The sequence below is a fragment of the Sus scrofa genome, chromosome 2, assembly GCF_000003025.6.
Source record: "Sus scrofa isolate TJ Tabasco breed Duroc chromosome 2, Sscrofa11.1, whole genome shotgun sequence".
Taxonomy (NCBI): Eukaryota; Metazoa; Chordata; class Mammalia; order Artiodactyla; family Suidae; genus Sus; species Sus scrofa.
In genome coordinates this window covers 120,215,501-120,238,542 of record NC_010444.4, presented here as the reverse complement: position 1 = coordinate 120,238,542, position 23,042 = coordinate 120,215,501, and the positions used below count along the sequence as shown (strand labels likewise).

General features: G+C 40.8%; 1 protein-coding gene across 4 annotated transcripts in view; it reads right to left on the bottom strand.

Annotated features, from left to right (window-relative positions):
• Positions 11,544–23,042, bottom strand: part of ARL14EPL (ADP ribosylation factor like GTPase 14 effector protein like) — a 32,077-nt gene continuing 20,578 nt past the window's right edge. For 3 of the 4 annotated variants that reach the window (XM_013995047.2, XM_013995049.2, XM_021084659.1), the window contains exon 4: positions 22,035–22,594. In XM_013995047.2, coding sequence (XP_013850501.2) covers positions 22,372–22,594 — 223 coding nt within the window. In that variant the 3' untranslated portion in view covers positions 22,035–22,371. Of the gene's footprint in view, positions 11,595–22,034; positions 22,595–23,042 lie in introns of those variants that run through there. The other variant, XM_013995048.2, reaches the window with a different exon arrangement.

Here is a 23,042-nt window from a genome sequence, read left to right as displayed (position 1 = left end):
CAGCGGCCGCGCCGCTCTAGTCCGGCGGTCCCAGTGGGGTTAAGGGGCGTCCCCGTCGTCTTCCCCGCCACTCTCTCCATTCAGAGTTAAGTCTGTGCACATATTAATTTATTTATAGACGCACAGTTACCTGTTATATATGTGTACACATACCTGGATATTGAATTTTTTTTTTTGTATTATGTAGGTAGTGTGTATCAACGGATACACATAATTTTGTTTTCGGTTTCCGCTTTTTTTTTTTTTTTTTCAAGAAAATGTTTAAGCACTGCCCGCATTGCCCGGCCTGCGCTGCGTGTCGTCCGGAGGAGCAACGCTCTGGGGGATGGCCAGTTCCAGCCTGGACTCTGTGCCACCAGCCCTTCCTGTATCTTCATCTCTGGAGTTCTGCAGTGCCCCCTTGCGCTCTGTACCGTTATTGGTTCGGTAGTGTTCTCTGAGCGCCTACTGTGTGCCCAGTACTGTGCTGGACCTTTGGGATGCAAAAGACCAAAATTCCTGCCCTCCAGGTTTGCTAGCGATTCAAATGGACAAGTATGCGTTGCACCCCTTTTTGGGGTCTGCTATTCAGCTAGCTACCGCATAGCACAGGAGAAGATTTGATGCAGAGACTATAATTAAGCATCTCACAGGAGAGGAGAGAGACAACATAGGTTCACGAATACCAGGGTCTCTGATAGAGGAAAAGTTGTAGTGCATTTAGGGGACTCAGACCTGGGAACAGTGATAGGGCTTCCGAGGTAGATCAGGAAAGCTCTCTCTGGTAGGTGACATGAAGAAGCCTTGAATGGGTACAAGTCTGTGTTATGTACACTTAATCTAGTGAGAAATGGGGAGCCATTACGTATTTTCGAGCAAAGAAATTTTTTTTTTCTTTTTAGAGCCACACTTGCTGCATATGGAAGTTCCCAGGCTAGGGGTCAAATGGCTGCAGCTGCTGGCCCACACCACAGCCACAACAACGCTGGATCCAAGCTGCTTCTGTAACCTACTGTGACACCAGATCCTTAACCCACTGAGTGAGGCCAGGGATCAAACCTGCATTCTCATGGATACTAGTCAGGTTCTCAACCTGATGTGCCACAGTGGGAACTCTAAAGCAAAGAATTTTTGTGATGAGAGCTGTTTGTTTATTGACGATTACTGTCACGGAATGATTACTGGATGGGAAAGAGGTAAGCAGGAAAATCAGATAGGAAACTATTGCAATGATCCTTGGAAAGCAATAAAATCCTTGGTAGTATAATGGCATTGGCGAATGGAAAGACAAACAGATGAATTAGAGTTACATTTCAGCTGTAGAATCTTCAGGAGCTGAGAAAGATTGGATTTAATTTTCCTACCTAATTATGTTTTACTTAAATTATTATTTAAATTAGTTGGCATTTCTAGAGCAGCCCAGAAACATCCTAACTGAAAGGAGAAGCCAGATTGCAAATTAAAAGTGAATAATCCCCACATGGATAATTGAGTCAATTATACAGTGTGTTGAACACATACAAATACGTTTGGTTCCACAACACTCCACACATTTCCCAATTTATGCAGCGTCTGAAAAAAATGTCTGTGAATCTACATAAATTATAAGTCTCTGATACAAACACAGATTACCTTACCTGGCACAATTTTAATAGGGTCCCAGTTCCCTTAACTTTGGAATCATTTCCCTTTTGTCTTTATTCATTGCCAGAAGTAGAGCTACTAACCAGCTGAAACAATTTTGAATCTCCAGTGACATTTAACTCCTCCTCTGTTCCCTTCAAAACTAGCTGAGATTTTGAGTGAGAGAGCATCAAAACAGTTTGAGCTCTGCACCCAGTGCTGGAAGAGTTTCCTATTCATGATCTGCAAATGGAGGTGAGAATAATGTCTGCTTGCCTGGGCTGTGGTGAAAATTAAACAACCTATATATATATATATGCAAGAATCACTCTACGTTCTCTTAGAAAACAAAGCACAGACTTCCAAAATTTTAGCAAAAGAGTGTCCAGTGCATGCAGAGACCTCTAACTAATTCTCTTCATTTTCATCAGTGGCATGATCACTTCTTATTACTACTTGTTTCTCTAGAGGCTTGACGCCATGAATAATTTCACTCCTTAAATGAGACCATCACCCAAAATATTTCTGTTGTTTCTGGAGTGTAGGCGTATATATCCAAAAGTACAAGGAAAAATCTTTGTAGTTGTCTGCCTGTTGCCACCTGCTAGAGAACAGGAAATGTACCTCCCAGGGGCGTAATTTCATAATCACACTTTACTCCTTCCCCCAAACTTCTCAACCCATTTTTATGTTGATCCAGAGCCCAGATCTGCTGCCTCTGATATATTATGACTTCTAAACATGCTCAATGCCCCCGAAATTTCTTCCACACCCTTGTCTTTATTGCAAACTTCTACCAAATTCAACTTTTTAAAATATTCTGTATTAGTCTGGGTTCTCTAGAAAATAACCTGAGTTATATGCTGGTGTTTCACTGGGGGCTGTAATTGTAGACAAGTAGGACTAAGAGCAAATGGAAGGAAAGAAGGGAGGGAGGGAGGGAGGAAAACAAAGTGGCCTGTTATCCAATGGTTACATACAGCTTTAAAACATACCTTATTTCTCCAAGAGACTATTTCAAGTTACGGCATATTACAACAGCCAAGAGGTAGCTGTGGGGCAGGGTAGGGGGTGGGGGATGAGAATTTGCCTGCAGACTCTTTCCAGTCTTCTGTCTTTCATTGGTCAAAATTTGTCCTGTGGTGCACACCTCTTCTGTATTCCTAGGGTGTGTCACCTTGTGCCTCTAGGCAGCCACTGAAAAATCCAGAGCTTCCTTGAGCGAGGTAGAATTGGAGCTGGGTCATGGAGTTGTAGGAGAGAGCCCATGGCCCAATAACCCTGCCCACACCCACTTCAGATGTCTCCTCCCCCACCGGTGCCCTGTCAAGGGTGGCAGCAAGTGGCAGGGGCTTTAAGACCATGGGAATAGTTCAGAGTCCCAGGGGTCACTTTATGGTAAAGTCAAGCGAGAAGCTGAAACCACGGACACAGTCAAGTGAGCATATCTGGGGAGGTACATAGCTTAGAGAGTTCTATTCCTTGAATGGAATCTCAACACAAGAGTTTCTTGGGCTCTGTGTGTTTGAACTTTTATTGATGCATCTTTTTCAATTCATGGGTGACTAGTTGTATTACTAAAGTCTATCAGAGCACAATCAGAGCACAGGTTGGAGCGAGGTTAGTTACAGTCCTCCCCTGTGTCCTGAAAACTAGATGTGACCTTTGTCTGGTTTGGATCCCCTCCTTTTTGATGGGTTCCTTCTTAAGGACCCCATGGCAAGAGCCTGCAATGTAGCCTCAGTCTGCCCCTGCCCTCTCCCCACTAGACATGGCTTATATCTTCAACACTCATCTGGGCCTTTTATTTCCTCTTAAGTCTCCCCCAACTGTTTTTTCTTTTTTTGTTGTTGATTTTTTTTTAGGGCCACACCCACAGCATATGGAGGTTCCCAGGCTGGGTGGCCAATCAGAGCTACAGCTGCCAGCCTACACCACAGCCATAGCAACGCAGGGTCTGAGCTGCATGTGCAACCTATACCACAGCTCACGGCAATGCCAGATCCTTAACCCACTGAGTTAGGCCAGGGATCAAACCCACAACCTCATGGTTCCTAGTCAGATTCATTTCCACTGTGCCACAATGGGAACTCCTTAAGTCTCCTCCAACTCTTAAATAGATTCTGAGTACACTGAGGCACCTGGCCCAAATCCATCCCTCAAGAGTCCAGCTGCAAATGTAAAAATGCTTATCTTTGGAGGAAGGGTGACACGCACTCACCACAACAGTATCTGAGCCCCAGGAAGCCAGTTCAACAGAAATGGCTTTTAATAAAGCTCTTGACATATATTATCAAATTGTGGGAAGGAGGGGGTACAAGCATTCTGTTACACACCCAGATTATTCTGGCAATGGCTTGCTAAGTATCTGGCCCAAGTCCTTAACACTGTGAAAGTCTGTAGTCCTACAACTCTCAGATGAGCTCTCAAAGGCAGGTTGGGGTCATATCAGGGCAGAGGACTAGAATTGCCTGCCACTGCTGCCCTGTCCCCTGATGACCAGCAAACACAAAAGTCACATTCAGCTGCTCTGTCACATTCCTTGCAGAAGCCCTTGGCCCAGTTTTCCTCCTTCCCGCCACCTCCCCCTCTGTATACCAGCATCAGCCACAGTTTCTAGCCCTGTTTTTAGCTCTGTCATCAGCACTTGCCTCATAAGTGTGAGTGCATCGGTGGGGGTGTAACTGAAGAACATCCTCCTAGATGATAAACATGTAATTGTTCATTCCACGTTTTCTCCCCAGATTCTCAGAGGAGTGAGGTTTTAAAATTACATATTTTTATTTACAAGTTGGTTATGTGAATATTCCTGTTTAATGTGAAATACATTAGGAATCAGGAAAGCATGAACATAAACTATTTGCTCAGTATTTGCACAGCAGGCTGTGATGCGGAAAGGAAGCAAGAAGCTAAGGGGGGGAAAATAAAAAGAAAGGAAAGAAAAAGAAAGCAGGGAGGGAAGGAAGGAAGAAAGAAAGAAAGGAAAAGAGGGAGGGAGGAAGAAAGGAAAGAAGCAATGGTATCAAGGGTGCAGGCCACATTTCTCCATTCAAACAGTATTTATGTTCACCCACACTTAACTGAATGGAGGATGGGGAAAGGTATGGGAGGGAAACTTTTATCAAAATGTAACAAAAATATACTTGTGGTATAGGAACAGACCCCTTTTCCAATCTATTCTCAAACTCAAAGTTGAAAACCATCTCAAATTATCACCCCTCCATGTTAATTTGCACCCAATGTTCCTCCACTCAACCTCTCAGAGCTCTGTGCCATTAACAGGACTGATATTTACACACAGGATGTGTGAAATATTGAGTGGTTTCTTCAGTAATTTTCACCAATGAGCGCCATTTGAAAAGAATTAGATAGTGTTTCCCATATAGACATGTCCACAGAGGCACGATTCCAGATTCCCTTTTACCCAATGGCTAGTGAAGGAAATGAAAATAATCAACACTGCAAATAGGGAACAGAAAAAAAAAATCCACTCATCCACAGCAAACAGGGAAAGAATCATTTTTTAATAACACACTTGAAAAAGCATCTGCCAAGGAAAGAAAGAACAACAGCACTGGCTAATGTGATCCCCAATTGCTGAAATAGTGCTAGGAGAAGAAGACAAAGGAGTTCCCATTGTGGCTCAGCAGGTTAAGAACCTGACTAGGGAGTTCCCACTGTGGCTCAGTGGATCACAAACCCAACTAGTATCCATGAGGATGCTGGTTCGATCCCTGGCCTTGCTCGTTGGGTTAAAGGATCTGGCCTTGCCACAAGGTGGCAGATGTGGCTCAGATGTGGCATTGCTGTGGCTGTGGTATAGGCCGTCAGCTGCAGTTCTGATTTGATCCCCAGCCTGGGAACTTCCATATGCCTTGAGTGTGGCCTTAAAATTAAAAAAAAAAAAAAAAAAAAAAAAAGACATCCACAAAGCCAGGAGAATTCTGCTTATACCCCCCAGCTTGGTGAGGAGCAGAAAGGGGTCAATAGTCAGCCAAGGGGGAGTCATGGGACATCCCTGAGAATCCATGTCTGTGAGGGCAGATGCAGGATGCCCTGGAGAGTGGAGGGACCTGCAGGAATCAGGCTTCTGGTGTCTCTTAGGGAGGGAAAAAGTAGAGCAATGAGGCAGAATAAAACAAAACTATATCTAATATCCCAGATGATGAATGTCAAGCTGGAAATCTGAAGATAAGATAAGAAGAAAAGATATCCTGCTGAGAATAGCCAGTGGAAAAGGTTACACTGGAGCCCAGTGAAAAAAGCCTTTCCTCTGCCCACCCCCCACCTCACTGGTGACACCGGCTGAAACCCACAGGCATCCCAACCCTTCCCTCATACCAGGTGGAAGTGAAAGAGTGAAATGAGGACGTGAACAACCAGGTCTGACTTCAGAGGAAGCAGAAGCTCTGGGGCACCACAGCTAATGAAGGGGTATCTGCCCTCACGGGCTGCACACGCCCCTACCAGGTAGAGTGAATCCTGATATAGGATAGGGAACTAAACCTCAGAGATGAGAAAATGAAAATTAAATCCACAACAAGAGTCCCCCTCAGCCCCAGTTCCCGTTAAGCTTTTGTTTAAAAAAAAAAAAATGTAGAGCAAATGCACCTCTGAGCCCTTTAGATGGAAAAACAGATCTCAGGGTAACAGGCGAAGGAACTAAGGAGACTGGCATTATTACATCAGAGGAAGCAGAGGTCTGGCCAGAGCTGTCCACATTCAACCCAAGGAGGGTGAGAAGACAGGGCATAACTATGCAATCATCATGCCGAAAAATACAGGAAAGAGAGGTACACAGCATACAAGAAATAGATGAAAAGTTCAATCTGGAATAAAATGTAACCTCAGAGACAAAAGAAAAATGCCATGCGAACGCTCAGGGTAGAAGTTACTGTGAAAAGAAATTCAGTGGCACAAGAACTAAAATAACACTTGATGAAACAACAAAACTAGCCAATGAAAGGCATTGTGAATGAAAGAAAGAAAAAAAAAAAGAAATTGTGGACTAAAAGCACACCATTTCCTAACTGATAAAGAAATAACAAAATGAAAGGAAGAGACGAGGCACAATTACAAATTGAATTATTGACAGAAAAGAAGGACCATTCACAGCAAATGCCAGGAAAGAGACAAACACAAAGGAGATACTGCGAACAAAGAAAAGCCAATATGAAGATAATTGTGTCTTCAAGCCAAGAACTGAACAGAGACACAAAAACACACTCAATTACTGTAATAGAGCCTGACTCCGTTTTTGACGTGAGTGCTGACAGCTTCCCAGCCCCCATCACTCCCTCTTCCCTTCTGACCCACATCTGGGCACAGTGACAGGAAGCTCCGTTGCTCCCTCCTTTGGCGCTGGGAGAACGTTCAAACCCACACAAACCACACAAACTTCCACAACTGTGTGGGGAACCCTCAGTGAGGCCCCACTCCCTAATCATCATAAAGCCAGTCGCCCTCTCCAGCTGCTTTTGGACCTGTCAGGAGTTTCTACTGCTCTCCCCAGAAAGCCACATGATGTAATAAAACTTGTCATACCTTCTTGGGGCATGTGTTGCACCATCAGTTTTAACAGCAACCAAATTTAGACTCAGGAGTCCCTTTCCCCTCCAAGAGACAATCACGACAAATAGACACTGGAAGGCAGTTTCCCTAGAGTGATGGAAAACCTGAGTCTGGGGTTTGATGAAAGAGCAAATTGTTTTCTGAAAGAATCTAATCTAGAATGATGATGTGGGAACAAAATTACCAAATTCCAAGGATTAAAAAAAAAAAAAATCCTTCAGGCATCCAGGTGAAAAAGTAAGTCATTTACAAGAGGAAAGAAATCAACCAGTCTCAGACTTCTCCCAGCAAATCTACAAAGTTTTGAGAAAAGTACATTATGTCCAGCTATGATGTTATTCAATTATTAAAGCAGAAGTCAGACAGTCTCAAATATGATTGTATTTACACCTTTTATGAGTTCTTTTTGGGAAAAGTGATAGTTTAAAAACAAGCCAAAAGGGAGTTCCCATTGTGGCTCAGTGGTAAGGAACCCAATTAGGATCCATCAGAATTCAGGTTTGATTCCTGGCCTTGCTCAGGGGGTTAAGGATCCAGAGTTGCCACGAGCTGTGGTGTAGGTGGCAGATGAGGCTCGGATCCCACGTTGCTGTGGCTGTGGTGCAGGCCAGCAGCTACGGCTCCAATTTGACCCCTAACCTGGGACTTCCATATGCCACAAGTAGAGCCCTAAAAAGCAAAAAATAAATAAAAATAAAACAAAAAGAAGCCAACCATGAGATAATAAAGTACACAGGAATAGTGCTATGGCATGTAGTGAACATTAAATCCATTTAGAATTAAGATTTAGTTAAGATGGGAATTATATTTAAGAAATTAAATATAATATTTTAATGTTTGAAATGTAAATTTAATATATAGCTAAGAGAACTAATTTAAAATGTGCAAAGATAACTGAACAAATTAGTACTAATTTCTTAATCTTTAATGGCAGATTATCAATAAATGCTATCTTAAATGAAATACATCACTTAAAAAATAAATTGGTCATAACTTAATCTTTTTTTCATCTCTGCAAGGGTAATAATCTAGAGAGCTGTAGTCTGAATACGCCTAATGGACTATGGAAATACTTTGCTTCCTTATTTCTTTGACCTACTCAGTGATGACATAGGCAATGTGACCAGAGATATTTTTATTTTGAAAAAATACTACCAACTTAAAATCTATAGTTTGTTTCACAAATCATATTGTCACTGATCCGAGAGGCACTTGAGTTTGTGACCCCTGCCTTAAAGGAATATTTTAGGAACACACATAACTTTGTTAAAGAAACAACTTTTTTTCTTTTTCTTTCTTTCTTTTTGTTTTCTGTTTTTTGTTTTGCCTTTTTAGGGCTGCACCTGAAGCATATGGAGGTTTCCAGGCCACAGCAATGTGGAATCTGAGCCTTGTCTGTGACCTACACCACAGCTCACAGTAATATGGGATCCTTAATCCACTGAGCAAGGCCAGGGATCGAACCTGCATCCTCATGGATCCTAGTCAGGTTTGTTACCACTGAGCCATGATGGGAACGCCTAAAGAACAACTTTAATAAAAATCAATTTCTTCGGTTTCTTTTCTTTTTCTTACCCATTATAATAAAAATATTTCTGTATAGCCATATATAGATTTTATAGACTACATATAGATTGAGATCCAGATATAAATATCTACACAGATATTACTGGAGTTTGGTTTGGCTGAAGTTTACCTATTATTTCTGGTTGGTAAGATTTTCTATAATTTTTTACCTTCTACTTTGTACTTCTCTGAAATGCTCAAATTTCCAATGAGAATGTATATTATTTTTAAAAACAATAAAGTCATCCTTCAAACTATAAGGAAAACAAAGTGAATTAGTTACACATTCAGGTTAGTTTGTTATATATATTATATATTAGGTTCTTTTTTTTTTTTTTTTTTTGTCTTTTATCTTCTTGAGGGCCACACCTGCAGCATATGGAGGTTCCTGGGCTAGGGGTTAAATCAGATCTGTAGCTGCTGGCCTGCACCACAGCCACAGCAACACCAGATCCAAGCCACGTCTGTGACCTACACCACAGCTCACAGCAACACCAGATCCTTAACCCACTGAGCAAGGCCAGGAATGGAATCCGCAATCTCATGGTTCCTAGTCAGATTCGTTTCCACTGGGCCATGAAAGGAACTCCTATATATTAGGTTCTTAAAGAGGTTACAGTTCGATAAAAATACTTTGGGTGACCTCCCCCCCTTGTTTTTTTTTTTTTTTTTTTTTTTGTCTTTTTAGGGCTGCACCTGAGGCATATGGAAATTCTCAGGCTGGGGGTCAAATCAAAGCTGCAGCTGCTGGCCTAAATCAGAGTGACAGCAGTACTGATCTGAGCCACATCTGCGACCTACACCATAGCTCATGGCAACACCAGATCCTTAACCCACTGAGTGAGACCGGGGATTGAACCCATGTCCTCATGGATCCTAGTCGGGTTCATTACTGCTGAGGCACAATGGGAACTCCAGACCCAAATATTAAGTTATCATTGTAATTTATAAATATAAATTTATTAATCATTATCAAAAGTTACTGAAGGATTTTTTGTGTTCAAGGAAAGTCCAAAATAAATTAATACTACTACTTTTGAAAAGAATGCAATCATATGTCTTCAGTGTAATTGCCTATCTTTTATTTACACAGGATTTTTCAAGGTTTTCTCTTTAAAGATTGCTTGAATTAGTAAATTGACAAGATGGTGTAGTTATTATGCCCTAGGAATAGTCAGCATAGCATTGCTAAGGACAAAACCATGCTTCTAACAACCCAAACAGCCAGAGAGTCCCCAGCCTGCCTCGTTATAGCTACAGGTAATGACTCAGGGTTGGGGTTTGACTCTTCACCCAGTTTCCTCACTCTTCCCCCACATGCCTGCCCATTCTCAGTTCTCTGTCTAGAGTCCAGGAGGTTCTCCTTTGTGATCTGGATAAAGTATGGATTTTAGTTAATAATAATGTATCTGTATTGGTTTATTCATTGAGACAAGTATGCTCTACGAATCTAGGATGTTAATAATATGGGAAATTGAGTGTGGGGTACATGGGAACTCTTTGGACTACCTTTGCATTTTTTTCTATTTTTCTAAAACCATTCTAAAAGAGCAAATGTATCTTTAAAAAAAAAAAAACAACAACCTAAGAGCTATTTGCAATTTTTTTGAGTTATAAAGGAAATATTGGAGTTCCCTGTGCCTCAGAAGTTTAAGGATCTGGTGTGTCACTGCTGCGGCTTGGGTCACTGCTGTGGCACGGGTTTGATCCCTGGACTGGGAACTTTGGCCATAGGTGCAGCCAAAAGGAAAAGAAAAAAAATGAAGGAAATGCTAGTATCCAAATATCATCATCAGGAGTTCGTTTTGTGGCTCAGCGGTTAATGAACCTGGCTAGCATCCATGAGGATGCACATTCAGTCCCTGGCCTCACTCAGTGGGTTAAGTATCTGGCATTGCCATGAGCTGTGGGGTAGGTCACAGACTCATTTCAGATCTGGCATTGCTGTGGCTACAGTATAAGACTGCAGCTACAGCTCCAATTTGACTCCTAGCCTGGGAACCACCATATGCCGAGGGTGTGGCCCTCAAAAGACAAAAAACAAACAAGCACATCATCTGCATGCTCTCTCAAAGCAGCACAACTAGATCACATGATGCTGTGCTGTGCAACCCACACACTATCCTCCCCCAGCTGCTAGAAAGGAAGTTGGTGACAGCTCTGAGTTCCTGTCCTCTTCAGGGGTTTCTTCACCTGAAGACTCCCACCTAGCTCAAGGTCACATCCACTTCTCAGTGCATCCTGCCTCCAGTGATAGGTTAGGTTTAACAACCAGCTCTCAGACAAAAACAAAAAACATTATTCTATTGCATCTGCCAATTTCTACAATGTTAAGTGCTCGTGCCATGGCCAGTTTTAACCCACCAGTGTTTTATCAATGAAAGCACATTTGGGAAGACATGCAGATAATCCTCTCTCCTGAGCTGGTAGGATCAGCTCCAGCAGATCACTATCTCCCTGAAGTCAGATTGGAACAAACTCCAAGAACCATTTCGGGACCAGCTGAAGTCTTGATCGGACTACATGGCAGCCCACCCTCTCCCTCTATCTAATCCTGCTTCCTTCCCACTTCTTTCTGGGTGTTGAACCCAAGAGCCTTCCTGAACCAGATTCCTACATGCTAATTTCAGCTCAGATTCCACCTCCTTGGAAACCTAGGTTATAGCAGTGGTTTCCTACTGGATGAACTGATCAGGATTATTACTCACTGACTGCCTCAGGTCCTTGAAGACAATTATGATGGTGATGACAATGGTAGTGGTGGTCATGGTGATGGGGAAAGGAAAGGAAAACTCTTTGTCTCATAGACTCTTGAATTTTATTTGAACAAGGGTTCAGGATATTTGTCAGGTGGACTGAAAAAATAAAAAGGACAGACAAATATTTTAATGGAAAAAATGTTATCATCTGGGAAACCCAGAGGAACTTTTGTAACTATGCAATTTTTTACTTTTTGTTTCTTTTTTTGTTTCTTTTTTTTTTTTTTTTTTTTTTTTTTTTTGCTGTTTAGGGCTGAATCCAAGGCATATAGCCACTGGCCACAGCCACAGTAACACTGGATCCTAGGCATGTCTGTGACCTACACCACAGCTCATGGCAATGCCGGTTCCTTAACCCACAGATCCTTAACCCACAGAGTGAGGCCAGGGATCAAACCTGCAACCTCATGGTTACTAGTCGGATTAATTTCTGCTGTGCCACAATGGGAACTCCCAAATTTTACTTTCTTACTCCCCTCAACACAGAACCCATGATGTTGCTTAGCTTAGCCCAATGTGCATTTATCCAGCATCTTCTTTGTACCAAGCTCTGTGCTAAGGATCTGATATCCAAAAAAAACATAATCCTTGATAGTTCCTGTTGTGGCACAGTGGAAATGAACCTGGCTAGTATCCATGAGGCTGTGGGTTTGATCCCTGGCCTTGATCCATTGGTGGGGGAATCCAGCATTGCCATGAGCTGTGGTGTAGGTGGCAGATGTGGCTTGGATCCCAAGTTGCTGTGGCTGTGGCAGCTACAGCTCTGATTCGACCCCTAGCCTGGGAGCCTCCGTATGCTGTGGGTATGGCCATAAAAAGACAAAAAAAAAAAAAAAAAAAAAAAAAAAAAAAGAAAGATAAAAGAAAAGCACGGCCAGCAGAGTCAAATACAAAGAGGGGGTCAACCAAAGTAAAGACGTAAAGGTCCCTGAGGATCTTAGCAAGGGAAGTTCTGATTGATTGCGGGTGGGCAGAGCTGATACCAGATCACAGTGTGTTGAGAAATGAATAAATGACAGAGAAACAGTGGGTATTAGGTATTATTTCTATAAGTTTGACTGTTCAGTTAAAGGGAGAGGTCAATAGATACATGACCAAAGAGAAAGCTTTTCTACAATAGGTTTTGTTTTGGTTTTTCTAATAAGGGTTAGAGACTTGAACATGTGTAGTGCCTGCATGTTAAGGTGACCCGCCTGCCTCTCTTCCACCTTTTTTGGTAATTTTTTTTTCATTTTAGGGACACACCTGCAGCATGTGGAAGTTCCAGGCCAGGGGTTGAATGGGGGCTATAGTATTGGCCTATGCCACACCAGATCTGAGCCTCATCTTCAACCTAGGCTACAGCTTTTAGCAACACCAGACCCTTAACCAAATGAGTAAGGCCAGGGATCAAACCCTCATCCTCACAGAAACAATGTCAGGTCCTTAACTCATGAGCCACAATGGGAAGTCCCCAATAGGCCCCTGAATTTATTAAGACTAATACCCTTCTTCTGCTCTATGCCATCTTTTTTTTTTTTTTTCCTCTATGCTATCTTGGTGGGACTGCTAATCTGGGTGGGTTCTGACTTAAGACCATTCAACACTTTCCCTGGGACTTTAAAACTTGAGTGAGTATTACTCAGCCATAAAAAAGAATAAAATAATGCCATTTGCATCATTTGCACTCTTGCATTATATGGATGGACATAAAGATTATCATACTAAATAGAGTAAATCAGACAGAGAAAGACAAATATCCTATGATATCACTTATAGGTAGAACCTAAAAAAAAATGATACAAATGAACTTATTTGCAGAACAGAAACAAACTCACAGATTTTGAAAACAAGCTTATGGTTGCCAAAGGGGAAAGATTGGGGGAGGGATAAATTAGGAGTTTGGGATTCACATAAACACACTGCTATATATAAAATAGGTAAGTAACAAGGACCTACTGTATAGCACAGGAATTCCACTCAATATTCTTTAATAACCTACGTGGGAAAAGAATCTGCAAAAGAATGGATATATGTATACGGATAACTGAGTTACCTGAAAATAACACATCATTGTAAATCAACTACGCTCCAATATAAAACAAAAATTAATTTAAAAAATACCCAGTATTCATCTACTGCTAGCCCTCACACATTCGCCCTCCTCCCACTGCCCCCCCCACCCCGCCCACTTCCCAGGGTCGATAAAACTGCAGGAGCGTTTTGTTCAGGGCTTGTCCACAGTAAGTTGACCCCGTGACCACATGATGGCACTAGTCCACCTGACCATCCATCACAGGGAAAAGGGAAGGTGGGTTGGGGGCGTATGTGTTTGGTTTTAGCCACCACTGAGTGATTACAGACTTGACTCTTTCCTTTTGGGCTCCTTGCTGTGACACCTGACAACTCAGCTCTCTTTCCCAGCTCAGCTGAGCTCCTGACAATTAGCCCTGAGGACACTGTCCACTGTGTATTGATCCACAGTTCCATAGAGCTATGCTGGGAGCTGCCCTTCCTGACGCGGGCTCTTGTACATTTCTCCTTACATGCTGTAGGTCCTTTTCTGGTCTAAATTGCCAGAACTTTTTGCAGGTGAAAAATTTTAGCTGACATGAGCCCAGCTATATGCTGATCATGAAAAGCCAGCAAAGACTAAAGTTGCAAAGACATAAAAAAGAAAGAGGAGAAATAACAATTCATACAGTGGGGCTCCTGAAGGATCAGGAGAAATGGGATCCACAGGTCATTCTAACTGACTTGTTATTGACAGGAAAGAAACTCGTTTCACTGAACCTAGAAGATTGGGGCAAAAAAATGATAGAGATTTTTATGAGTATTTGGGACAGGGAGATCAGCAGGATGGCAAAGTAATCTGTACAGGGTGACCTCTATTCTTTCTTAGAAAGAGGAAACACTGCTGAGAGGATGAAGAGGTAGTGAGTTTAAAAGCTAAAGTTGAAATGGCTTCTGTGAAGAATGGCTGGGGAGCTCCTTGGTCCAAGAGAGGCATTGTCATGGGAACAGACAACTGTACCAGGCTGCATAAGTGGTACCTTCACCACAGACAACTTGAGTGAGAGACGTAGAGGGAATCACACATTTTTATCTGAAGTATTTTCTAAACTTGATGTTTTTGCTAAACGTATCCTTTGTTTTCAGTTATAACTTTAAAGAAAGAAAATAAATCAAAATAAAATATATCTACCACACTTGAAACACTGTCATAATTTGAAAACATTAAATTGAAAAATTACAATAACCTATGGGGGAAAAAAATCTATTTCAATAGTGTCGTTTGTTCTCTGTGTAAAACAAAGTACATATGAATGGCCAGCAGAGGGAGCCAAAACCATGTGTATAACTTTTTTCCTTACAAGAACTTTTAGGAAAGTGGATTATTAAAAATACAAAATGCAAATGAATCTAATCTCCTAAGAATATATGCAAAAACTGTAGAACTCACATAATTTAATTCTATTCTGCTGTCAAGTACATTGGAGAAAATTTCAAAGCTAGAAGGAGATTCCAATCTTAAGTAGTTCAAAAAAGAAGTATCCCTCCCTCCTTCCTTCACTCCCTTCCTCTTTTCTCTCTCCTATGTCTGGGAATAGTTTGGAGTAACTCCCTAAAGCTAGATAATTTGCATTCTATTTCAGCAGAAACATTCTGTGAATTGTACCAACACTTTTCCAGCTCCTATTGCCAGGAATATACTGGTCACAGGTGTGTTGACAAGACGCCGAACAAGAAGCTCTGACTCAGACCTATTAAGTCAGGCCTCAGGGACATCTTAGCACAGAGAAGGGACACATTTCTTGTTGAAGTTTGTTTTAAAAAACAAATTGCTGGACTTGCCGTCGTTGCGCAGTGGAAACGAATCAGACCAGGAACCATGAGGTTGTGGGTTCAATACCTGGCCTTGCTCAGTGGGTTAAGGATCTGGCATTGCCATGAGCTGTAGTGTAGGTCGCAGACGTGCTTGGATCTGGTGTGGCTGTGGTTCTGGTGTAGGCTGGCAGCTGTGGCTTCGATTAGACCCCCAGCCTGGGAAACTCCATATGCTGCGGGTACACCCTAAAAAGCAAAAAAAATAAACATATGAATAAATATGAAATTGCTGCAACTAAATAGACACGTTTCCATTTACTGCATGATATCTGCATTAGTTAGGATATTTTGTTTATAAGCAAGAGAATCTGACTTTGACTAAGGAATTTATTGAAGGGATACTGATTTATACTATTTATTGTACTATTTATTTATTTGTACTATTTATTGAAGGGATATTGACTTATGCTATCCTTTGAATAGTTTATAACTAAAGTTTGGGCAAAATATTTTACAATCAAAAATGATAGTAAGATTTTATTTTGAAGTTTATGTTCTCAAATACAGATTAAATGGATAACTCCTAGAAAAATATAACTTCATAATTGACATTAGAATAGAATAGAATATAACTATGTTTACAAATGCATGCATTGTTAAACACCTCCCTATAAAAACCAATCTGCCAACCAACAAATCTCAGGTCCAAATGACTTCATTGGCAAGTTCCAACAAATATTCAAGGAATATTTGGAAACCAAAAATCATCTGAGTCTCTTTAGCAAGTGGTGTTAGGAAAGTTGAGCTGTTGCACGTAAACCAATGCAGTAAGAATGCTCCCTCATACTATACACAAAAATAAACTCAAAATGGCTTAAAGACTTAAATGTAAGATATGACACCATAAAATCCTAGAAAAGAATATAGGCAAAACATTTTCTGATATAAATTGTAGCAATGTTTTTTAGGTCAGTCTCACAAGGCAAAAGAAATAGTAAAAAATAAACAAATAGGACCTAATCACAGTACAGCAAAGGAAACCATAAACAAAATGAAAAGGCAACCTACAGAATGGGAGCAAATATTTGCGAATGATATGACCAACAAGGACTTAATTTCCAAGATAGGCAAACAGCCGTTAGAGCTCAATAGCAAAAAACAAACCCAATCAAAAAATGGGCAAAAGACCTAAATAGACATTTCTCCAAAGACATACAGATCAACAGGCACATGAAAAGATGCTCAACATTGCTAACTATTAGATAAATGGAAATGAAAACTACAATGAAGTACCACCTCACACTGGTTAGAATAACCATCATCGAGGAGTCTCTAGATAACAAATGCTGGGGGCGGGGATGTGGAGAAAGGGGAACCCTCCTACGCTGCTGGTAGAAATGGAAATTGATGCAGCTATTATCAAGAACAGTTAGGAGGCTCAGTCTTTTTAAGAAGATAATAAACTAAAAATAGAGTTACCATGTGATCCAAGGATCCCACTCCTGGGCACATACCCAGAAAAGACAAAAACTCTAACTGAAAAGATACATGGACCTCAGTGTTCATAGCAGCACTAGTTACAAAAGCAAAGACATGGAAGTAACCTAAATGACCACCTAAGGATGGATGGATAGAAGATGTGGTGGGGTATATATGTACAATGGAATATCAGCCATGAAAAAGAATGAAATCATGACTTTTGCAGCAATACGGATGAACCTAGAGATTATCATACTAAGTAAAGTTAGTCAGATAAAGATAAATATCATAAAATATCACTTATTGAATCTAAAAAGTGATACAAATGAACTCATTTACAAAACAGACTCACACACTTCGAAAACAAACTTATGATAACGAAGGGGAAAGGGGAGGGATAAACTGGGAGTTTGTGTATTGCATTAACATATACACATCATTATTTATAAAATAACCAATAAGGACTAACTGTATAGCACAGGGAATTATATTCGGTATCTTGCAATAACCTATAATGGGAAAAAAATCTGGAAAAGAATATCTATATGTAATACTGATAATAGAATATATACAATATACACAATGTTATATAAATAATTTTTTGTTTTTTTTGGCTGCCCTGTAGCATAGGGAGTTCCCAGACCAGGGATCAGATCCTAGCTGCAACGGCGACCTTAGCCGCAGCAACGCAGGATCCTTAACCCACTGTGCCTGCCAGGGATCAAACCTGTGTCCCAGAGCTTCCAAGATGCTACGGATCCCATTGTCCCACAGCACGAACTCCTATAATTTTACACATACTTAATTGAATGAGGCTATCCACCTGAAACTAACACAACATTGTAAATCAACTGCACTTCAATTAAAAAAAAATTTTTTTAAACAAAATGTCATCTGAAACAAAGCCTTCCAGAGAAGAAAGAGAAAGTAACCCCCAACTCCTTTTGTGAGACTAGCATTACTTGATATCAAAGCCCAACAAGGGATTTCCACTTCCAGAAGGATGGAGTAGAGGTATTTTTTCTATTTCTCTGTAAGTGCAGATTAAAAGGCAAGACACAGTAAGTAAAACAAACACAAGATGACTGAAAAGTAGAGAGAGGATGGCAGACTGGACATGGAGAATGACACAGGGGTAAGTGGCCTGGGATTTCTTTCTACTTCAAAGAGTTTAGGATTAAAAAAAAATTTTTATTTTTTTCCTTACCCATTGTATCCTTAGCACCTAGTAAAGCATCTGGCCTAGAGGAGGTACTTGGTGAATGAATGAGTGAATGAATGGATGGATGGTCGCTGAGTAGAGTAGCTATTCAACATTCAGAACGATTAAATTCACCATCAAAGGGAAAACAAACTCCGTCCCTGATCCCTTTAAATTTATTCTATCCAACCTAAGCATTGATCAATTTAAAAAAGAACCATACCAAGAGAGGAGGGAAATAGTGCTGACACTACAGAATATAAACACAAAATAAAATGCTAAGAGTCATAGACAGTGATGATAAGAGTCATTTCCCTTCCAAGGAATAAAGAAAAATACAAAAGCAGAATTTTAGGAAATCTGTGACTATTAGAATAATATTCAAAATCCAGGATTAAAATATAGTTAATGGGAGTTTTCCTGTGGCACAGCAGGTTAAAGATATGTCATTGTCACGGCAGTGGCTCAGTAGCTGCTGTGGCATGGGTTTAATCCCTGGCCCAGGAATGTCCACATGCTGAGGGCATGGCCAAAAATAAAATAAAATATAATGATGAAAAAGAAAGCATAAAATTGTTTTGGCTCGATCATATATAAGGACCACTGGCCAAACTAACTTAAAAACTGTGTTCTGCTGTTAGAGACTCTGCAGAGAATAAAGGAAAAAGAAGCAGAAAAATGGGAGAAAAGATGAGATTTTCTTTTAATTATTTTGTGCAAGATGGAAGCTAATGTAAAGCACTCAATGCCTAGCACAAATAAAGTGTCAGCAAATACTATGTGATCAAGAAGAAGACCACAGAGCAATGGCACTGCTAGCAGGATCACTTTTGCTGTGCTTCGGGGATGTCATTGGCAGTGTAGTCCACAATGAAAGGCACCTCTGGACACCTGCAGCCAATAGCCTTTGTGGCCAAACACTGCAACCAGGCCCACATCAGTGTCAGCAATGGAGAACTATAGAACTACATACAATCTGTGATGGCCCCAAAATAGCCAAGTTGGCCTTGTTCACTTTTGGGGAAAAGCAAAGAAATAGACAAAGGAGCGCTTAAGTGATTTTTCTGCGAGTTAGCACCCCAAGGTTCATACCTGTAAAAGACCCAAGATATTGTATTAGGGAATGGAGGCAGGTGCAGAAGGACTGTCTCAGAGGCTACACAGATATTCTTTCTCTTACAAATTATAATCACATAAAGTATTTTGCAAATTCATATGACTGGGCATTCCACTTGCAAATTCTTGTGTAAATGAGTACTGAGTGACTTGTTTAAATCCTCCAGTAAATAACAGTTTATATTTAAATGACCTTCTGTGAAATGGCTTTCCTTACAATTTCTATACATATTCATGAAAACACACCATCAGCATTGAAAGACAGACAAGCAGAAAGTGAAAAGAAAATCCTATTATACTGACAAAACAATTTTCTTGGATAATGTAATCAGATAGTACAGCTATATTCCTTGTTAATGTGAATTTGGTTCGAAGAACTAAAGAGCTTTTTTCACTTTGTGATAAAAGCAGACACTTGCAAAATAAGTTTCTGACAATTCACATACATTTATTTTTGCAGCAATCATTTAGCACAGGAGGCTTTTTAAAAATGCAATGAATTGGCATTACATCAAGATGAAATAGCCCGATTTGTAAAAAAAGGAACTTCATCAAGGTTTTTAACTAGGCTTTCATAAAAGCCGTATGAGGTGTGTGCTTATAAACCTGTGAATTTAAACTTTATTTTTTGCTTTACTTGGAAAACTTAGTGACATAATATGCCCACACACTTTTAAAAACAGGTAACTTTAAACCAGAGTCCCTCATCTAATGTTTAAGACTGTAGGACAAGAGGAGACAAAAGGGAAAGACACTTTAATGTTAATTTGCCTGATTATTTTTTAATATAAAATAAGGCAACTAGGATAAGGCAGTGTTTCTCAAGCTTACCTGGCCACGAGACCCACGTTGGTTTAAAAATGTGGATTCCCAGGCTTCACCACTCAAGGTCCTGATTCCTGAAGTTTGGGGGTGGGGCTCAGGAATGTACATTATTAAAAGCACCTGGATAAGTTTTACAATCAGGCCAATTAGGGACATACTTGGTGTCATGGATAAACACTGACCTAGTCTTAAGGTTCAAAACACCAAGGTTGTCAGACCTTCTGTGTATCCTTAACTGAATCATTTTATCTCATTTGATCTAAATTTCCTCAAATGTAAAAACAAACAAACAAAATAACAAATAAGAAGAAGACTGTTTTTAGTGTATAAACCCCATGAAGACAGAGACCAGCTAAGTTTCGCTCATAGCTCCATCCCCTGTACCTGGCTCCATCTTGGTTATTATTTGTTGACTAACTCACTTATTAGACACACTATAAGATTCCTTTTCAACTTGAAAATCATATGATTCTGAAATTTATAAGTAATGAAACAATTCACTTGGTCATTTACAAAATAACATTCTCCTCAAAACAAAATATAAACAAACCAAAAAAGACCTCCACTCTCTTGACTGGTCTCAGGGTGACATTCCTGGTAAAAAGGGCCTGACTTGGTGACTGGATTTCTTCTTCCCAGAACTGTGATGGATAAAGGCAGTGAACTGGAAGCCCAAAGCACAAACCTGAGTCTGGAAAACCCAGTAAGTTCTGTGGAAAACAGTCAGTTCTGCTACACAGGAATACTGCAACCAGCATGACTTGTAAGATTTTTGCTACTTTAGTCTCAAAACATACTGTCAAGTAACAAGTCTAAAATTATCAGGAACCTTCCCTGGCATGTGTGAACTGTGCAGTTAATACATGCTTTTGAAGCTGATTATGCAGGAGGTGGGGGTGGGGGGGAACCTGACAATTCTAAAACCTTTCAAGTTCCCACACCAGCACCCATCAACACCACCTGGGAAATGCAAATTCTGAGCCCCGCCCAGATCTAAGGCATCAGACACTATGGGGGTGAGACAGCAAAATCTATGATATCACCAGTCTTCCCAGTGATTCTGATGTGTACTCAAGTATGTAAACCACTGAGTTAGGCTAAGCAGGTCTCATAAAAACAAATTCAAAGAAAGCTGAGTCAAAGTTTCCATTAACCTCCTACAATTTATCAGAATTGAAAGAACCACATTATGTATCTAGTTAACTGCTTATACTCAAGTAGCAAACATGCAATAACATACTTTCATATAACTTAAGTTTCTTCCTTTTGAAAAATAATTTTTAAATGCTGATCCTGAAATGAAAAAATAAACCAATGGCTTTTTGGATATTCACCTCCTAGGTTTTCCATTTACAAGTAAAATACAATTTATTTATTTGCTTTTTTTTAGGGCCACTCCCCATGGCATATGGAGTTCCCAGGCTAGGGGTCAGAGCTACAGCTGCCAGCCTACACTACAGCCACAGCAATGCCAGATCCAAGCCACGTCTTCGACCTACACGGCAATGCCACAACCTTAACCTACTAAGCGAGGCCAGGGATTGAGCCTGCAATCGGGTTCCTAGTTGGATTCATTTCCACTGTGCCACGATGGGAACTCCTAAAATACAAATTTTTAATAAAAATACTGCCAAGGATTACTGAATTTCATTTTAATATTATTAAAATATTAACAATAAAAAACAAGACTAGGGGTCTAGAGTGTCAATTCACAAGATTTTGGTTTTTTAAGTCCAAATAGCAATTCTGATTTAGAGCTGGTTATTTGTAAGATTCTAAGGGTAACTAGATAGTAGGAATATGTGAATCTATGTTCTAGGTCAAGACAAGCTCCCAGATTCAGAATTGTGAGTATCTTCAAACTCCATACTCCATTTTCTAGGGTACCAGCAAAGAGGAAATGGATTTTTTTTTTTTTTTTTTTTTTTTTTTTTGTCTTTTTAGGGCCACACCTGAGGCATATGGAAGTTCCCAGGCTAGGGTTTCAATTGGAGCTGCAGCTTCTGGCCTACACCACAGCCACAGCAATGCCAGTTTCGAGCTGAGTCTGTGACCTACACACACCACAGCTCATGGCAAGGCCAGATCCCTGACCACGGATCAAGGCCAGGGATTGAACCAGAATCCTCATGGATACTAGTCAGGTTCATTACAGCTGAACCACAACAGGGACTCCATTTTTAAATCTGAGAGCAGAGCAGAGTTGGAGGTGTTGTGCTGATAAGCATCCACAGGCACTCTCTCAGGTTACAGGGGGAGGAATGCAAGTCACAGTGGGAAGGTTAGAGAAGGATGGATGCTCCCACATTGTTCTATGGCTTTAGAGAACATGAGCCTTAGATATGCTTTTCTTAAACATTTCCCCCAAGCCCTAAAATACACCCAAGAGACAAGAGACTGGCTTCAATTCAAAGATGAAACAGATGAGCCCTCGTGGGCCAGCACCTAGTCGGGAATGTTGAAGGGCGGCGTGCTGATGACCTCCCCAGACTCGGTGACGATGGCGTCGTAGACCCAGCGGCGGTTGCAGCGGCACTCGGGGCCACACTTGGTGGAGTTACACTTGGGGCAGGGGTAGAAGCAGCCCAGGCAGTTCTTCTCCAGGCAGTCGCACAGGTCAGCATCATTGCAGAGGAGCCTACCGCTCTTGTCATACTTCTTCATAACTCTGGAAGGAAAAGGAGGACACTGACAGGACAGGGAAGTGCTCCTCCACACTGAGAATAAATTCCTGGGCTGCAATTTTCTTAAATATGTTCCCTTTACTCTGAGGCAGCAGCGTCCTCAAGATGACCCAGCAGCACTTCAGAATGCTACCAGGCAGCTGCATCCTGGGAAATTCAGTCAACATGCCAGCAATTATCAGTGCAGCCAGCCTGTCACCGAGAGTAACACTTCATTTTTCCTCCTTGCTGGGGAATGTAATATCCCACCTAAGCAAATTTTGAGGAATAGCTGATTAAAAGCTATTAAAAGATTTCTTCCACAATTTATTACTATAAAAATATAACCAGTCTTGATGGAAATTTCCCTAATAATTTTTTTTTTTCTGTTTCAGGGAAAGGCACTAGAGTGAATACAATTACATTTTGAATGACATTTATTCAATAATGGGC